Here is a 5,750-nt window from a genome sequence, read left to right as displayed (position 1 = left end):
TTAATATATAAACCCCACATTTCCCACGGATTTATTGTTCAAAATCAGAGAAAATTCAAATCTTCCACGGGTCTCCCACGGACGCAACGGGTTTTCATCTTTTCTGTCAACTTTTCGTATTTTTTGACAACTAAAAATGACAAATAAAGATAGTACATCATCCCACTTCTTGTTTGAATCAATTTATTGTTAGAATTATTGAGATTTGAGGGAGATTTTGAGGTTTGAATGTTTAGGGTTTCGATTTTGAACAATATATAAAATATTTTGATTCTTGGTTGTTTTGCTTGAATTTCTTGAAGAGTTTTGTGTTATTGGTGTGTAGATTTGATTTATGTTGAAATTAGAGGTTGAAATGATGATTTTTGATTGGAAAATAGGTTAGATCTGCCAGTGCTGCGATAATCTCTCATGGGCACCCGTGGGGTGGGGGGGAGGGAAATTTAACGTTTTCAAAATTTTAGGGGGAGGGGGAGGGGGAGGGGGAGGGGGAGGGGGAGGGGGAAGAGGGGAAGATCCATGGGGGTCCGTGGGAAATTTTACATTGAACCATGGGGCAGTCCATGAAAACCGTGGGTTGGGTGAAAATTAACTTTTTTAAAACTATAGGGCTCATATGAGACAGACTTTAAACGATCATAACTTTTGATCCGAGAGGAGTTATAAGGCCTGTAATATATCATCGCGAAGCTCATTTTGAGCTCTATAAAACAACCAGCTGTGTTGGTTGTGCCAAATTTGGAGGCCAAAAAAAAACTGTTTCAGTGTGTATTATGCAGTTTTTTTGTTTTATCAAATTTAGGATTTTCAGTTTTTATAATTTTGAGCTTGTTTGTAACCGGGCTAGACTTTTTGGATATATAGTTTTCAAATTTGACATTTTTAATTATGATGTGCTTTTCTAAACACGTTTTACGATGTAATTACGAAATTTCATATCAATTTTTCGATTTTTTCGTTCATAAGCTATTTGAACGTGTAGTTTTTAAAATTCAGATATGTTTTTCACATTTTCGAGTGATTTTTTAATTATTGACATTATAGGATATTTCAATATATTTATTTATTCTTAACATGTTATTTTTAATGTAGTTTTCACGAATTAATTTTTTTCAATTCGAATTTCTTCCTTCTGAATTAACCCATAGTAATTGATATTAAGTAAAAATAAGAGTGAGAATGAGTGTTTAAATGATATAAGAAGTGTATGTAATGAGAGTGAGAGTGAGAGGGTTTATATAAATGTGATGAAGGATAATTTTGATATTTAAAAAAAAAATTAGGACATTTTTGCTTAGGAATAGGAGAAATGGGCATTTTTGCTTAAAAATAGGAGAAATGGGCATTTTTGATTAATAAAAGGGTAAAATGGGTATTTAATATAATTTCCCATTTATTTTAATTAAATAAAAAATTAGTATGAATAAGAAAGTAAGCCTGGGCTTAAAATTAAAGAGAAATGCAGGTACATATTGTCCTAATGCCAAACAAAATTTTCCTTTGTGTAATTATAAATATTACAATAGTGGCCCCAAGATACAACCCAAAAACTCTAAGCACCTCTTCTCGATGGGTATAATTTTTGAAAGATACTTATCAAGTCTTATAATGTCAAAGTTGTATAAGAATATTTAGAGTGTTTTGTAATTTGAGTTGTGTTTTGTGTTGTATCGTGTTTATTTGAGTGAATTTGATGCAATACATTTAGATGTTGCAACCAAATCTTTGATGAAATGGAGGTGAATATCAATATGCTTTGTTCTCTTATGGAAAGTTGGATTTCTGGTTATCGCAATTGTTCCCTTGTTGTCATAAAAAATGCCAGTTGCAGTTCCTTCCTTTTGATGAAGATCTACAAGAATTCTTTAAGCCAGACTGCTTGACAGGCTGCTGAAGATGTTGTAACATACTCCACTTCTGAAGAAGACAACGTTATTGTATCTTGCTTCCGTGAACTCCATGTGATTGCTCCCAACCCAAGATTGAAGACACTTGATGAAGTACTTTTTCTATCATCCAACAAACTTGCCCAATAACTATCTGTGAAACCACACAAGCTGAAGTTGGAAACCTGTGTATACCAAATTCCATAATTTGTAGTTCCAACAATATATCGTAGGATCCTTTTTGTTGCTCCCAAATGATGTTTTGTGGGACTTTGCATAAACCTGGAAATTATGCCAACAGAAAATGCAATATCTGGCCTAATTTCAGTTAAATAAATTAAACCTTCTACTAAGCTTCTAAAACTTTTTGCATTGGCCTCCTCTATACCATCTTCAAGTTGTAGCTTCTCGTTCATATTCATTGGTGTAGCAATTGGTTTGCAATTGAGCAAATTTATTGCTTGAGAAGATCAATTGCATATTTCCTTTATGAGATAAAAATCCCATTAACTCCTTACTTCACCTTAAGACCAAGAAAATGATGCAACAATCCCATGTCTGACATCTCAAATTTCTTCATCATATTAGACTTGAATTCAGATATGAGAAAATCGAAAGAGCCCATATATATAATATCATTAATATAAAGGCTGACTATAATAAAATCATCTCTACCTTGTGTCTTCACATAAAGGGTAGACTCATTTTTACTTCTTGTGAAACCATTTTGACAAAAGTAACCATCAATCTTGTTGTAACCTGCATGCGTAGCTTGTTTTAGCCCGTAAAGTGCCTTCCTCAGCTTGTACACCTTCATCTACTTGCCTTCTACCACAAACCCTGTAGATTGATTGACATAAACATCTTCTTCCAAGTCTCCATTTAAAAATGCAGACTTGACATTGAATTGATAAACAAGCTAATGTAATTGTATAGCCAAAGTTAAAACAATTTTCATCATTTCAAATCTAGTAATCGGAGAGAATGTTTCTTCATAATCAATACCTTGTTGCTGCGAGTAACCTTTAGCAACGAGCCGAGCTTTGTGTTTTTGTATGGTTCCATTGGCATGGTATTTGGTTTTGAACACCTATCTGAGGCCAATTGCATTCTTGCCTTTAGGTAGATCTACCATCTCCCACGTTTCATTCTTTTGAATTGCCATTAACTTTTCTTTCATTGCATTTTGCCATTCTTTTTTTGTTGTTGTTTCTTCAAATGTTGTAGGATCTAAAACAGAAAGAGTAAATTGACAAGACTCATAAATCTCTTACAAGGATCTAACCTTTCTCAGAGGAGTTTCATCAGAGGATTCTTCTAAGGAAGATGAGTTATTACCTCTTAAAGTTGCAGGAGAAAAGTTTGAAGCTAGAGAATTCATAGGAATTAGATCAACTTCTTTAATTGGTGACATATCACTTTTAAATGGACTCTACCCTTGAATAGCTTCATTGTTGCTATTCCAATCCTAACTTGCATTTTCATTGAAAATTACATTTCTACTTATAATTATTTTTCCACTAAGAGGGTCATATAATTTATATGCTTTGGATTAAGTACAATACCCAACAAAAATACATTTTTTAGATTTCTCTTCAAGTTTATGACGCACTTGAAAGTTTACCAAAGCATAGGAAATACAACCAAAAACTCTTAAGTGGCTTACCAATGGCTTTGTACCTCTCCAAGCTTCATGTGATGTTTGATTCAAGAAGGCCTTTGTTGGAGAAAGATTCAACAAGTAAACTAATGTTGCTATTGCTTTAGCCCAAAAAAGATTTGGTAGTCCTCTAGCTTGTAGCTAACTTCTAGCCGTTTCCACAACCGTGCGATTATTTTGTTTTGCTACACCGTTTTGCTCCAAGGTGTAAGATGCAGTCAGCTCCTTATGAATGCCATTTTCTTTACAAAAAAGATTGAATTCGTTAGATAAAAATTCTCTACCATGGTTTGTGCATAGTGTCTTTATACTAGCACCACTTTGCTTTTCCATAAGAGCCTTGAATTTTTTGAAATTCCCAAAAGTCTCTAACTTGGTTAGAAAATACACCTAACTCATTCGACTACAATCATCACTAAAGAGCAAAAAGTACTTACTCCTACCAAGTGATGTAGTTTTCATAGGCCCACATAAATTAGTGTGCATCAACTCAAGGCATTTAAAGGCTCTCCATGATTGCCCACTAGGAAAGGATTGTCTTGCTTATTTTCCATAAATACATCCTTCACATAAATCAAGTGAACCAATTTGAGGCAAGTCATGAACCATACCTTTTTGACTTAATGGCTTCAAGCCTTTTATATTGAGATGCCCATATCGTAAATACTATAATTTCAACTCGATCTTTTTGCTAACAACAAGAGCTTGATTTTCCATATTAGAAATTTTGAGTGGAAACATCTTGTTATTAGTCATAGGTAAATTCACCATAGGCTACCCATATTTATCTTTAATAATACACTCTCAATTGTTAAACAAAATTGCATATCCATCAACCATTAATTGTCCTACACTCAACAACCTATGTGTCAAGTTACGAACAAAGAAAACATCAACAAATAATTTTACTTTATCATAGCTTGTCTCCATTGCAACTGTGTCTTTCCTTTCAACTTGCATGGGCTTATTATCTCCAAGTCTAACTTGCAACTTCTATGACTCATCAGGATCTTTAAACAATGATCTATTGCCAGTCATATGATTCGAGCACCCACTATCAACAAACCAAACATCACTTGGAACTTTGTTAGTATGAAAATGAGCCATAAATAACTTACTTTCTTGATTTTCTTCCTCCACATAGCTTGCTTGATTCCAACAGTCTGTCTTCACATGCCCAAACTTTTTGCAATTAAAGCATTGGACAATATTCTTGTTCCATTTTTACTCTCCCATGGGTTACCTTTCTTGCCCTTGGAAACGACCTCTACCTTGTCCTTTACCGCGAAAGTCGCCTCTTCCAGATCCTCTGCCAGCGGGCACATCTTTTTTGTTTTCCTCCCCCTTCACCAAAAATGCCTTTTCTTCACTCTTCTCTAATGATCTATTTAGCCTTGCCTCATGAGTTTGCAAAGAACCCATTAGTTCATCAAAGGAAAAAATGGACAGATCCTTAGATTCCTTAATTGCAGCTACAACATGATCAAACTTAGGAGTTGAACTCCTCAAAAACTTCGCAACGATAGTTTGATTAGTTATTTGGTCTCCATATGACCTCATTTGACTAATAGTTGCTGTAACTCTAGACAAAAAATCCTGGACTGATTCATTGCCTTTCATGATTAAAGTTTCAAACTCATGCCTAAGAGTTTGGAGTTTCACGAGTACTACCTTCGATGAGCCTTGAAACTCAGTTTGCAAAATTGTCCATGCTTGCTTTGAAGTGGTAGTTGCTGCAATTCTTGAGAAAACAGTCTCATGAACTGCTTGTTGGATGAAGAACAATGCCTTTGAGTCCCTCCTTCAATTGATTCTCTTCATCTAGATCAGCAAACCCATTCTTTACTAAGTCCCTCAGGTCTTGAGACTTAAATAGAGTCTTCATTTTGATGATCCATAACTCATAACTCTCTCCTCTAAAAATGGGGATGATAGGCTGTAAAAATGGGGACTCAACTACATGGAGAATTACTAGGCACGTAAATAACAGAAATCTCACATAATGTCGACCACATTCAGTTACATAACAAACTAAAGAAATACTAGCACATGATAAATAAAATCTTAAAGACCAGTTCAAACAACATTAACATGTAATTTTGGATCACTCTTCAACATTGTTGAGATATAGTGTCAGAGAACTGCAATTGAGAGAAGACCGTATATTTAGACAGCCATATTTGATTCGAGTTATATGGTACGAC

General features: G+C 34.5%; 1 protein-coding gene across 1 annotated transcript; it reads right to left on the bottom strand.

Annotated features, from left to right (window-relative positions):
- Nucleotides 1-1,852: 1,852 nt before the first annotated feature.
- On the bottom strand, nt 1,853-2,308 carry LOC123222734 (secreted RxLR effector protein 161-like). The gene has a single exon (XM_044645701.1). The coding sequence runs from the start codon at nt 2,306-2,308 to the stop codon at nt 1,853-1,855; it is 456 nt and encodes a 151-aa protein (XP_044501636.1).
- Nucleotides 2,309-5,750: the final 3,442 nt, after the last annotated feature.

Source organism: Mangifera indica, chromosome 1 (assembly GCF_011075055.1).
Source record: "Mangifera indica cultivar Alphonso chromosome 1, CATAS_Mindica_2.1, whole genome shotgun sequence".
Taxonomy (NCBI): Eukaryota; Viridiplantae; Streptophyta; class Magnoliopsida; order Sapindales; family Anacardiaceae; genus Mangifera; species Mangifera indica.
This window is presented reverse-complemented; position numbering and strand designations above follow the sequence as displayed.

Excerpts from the sequence above, each read along its gene's own strand:
- LOC123222734 (XM_044645701.1), bottom strand. The coding sequence starts at position 2,308 with ATGAATATGAACGAGAAGCTACAACTTGAAGATGGTATAGAGGAGGCC.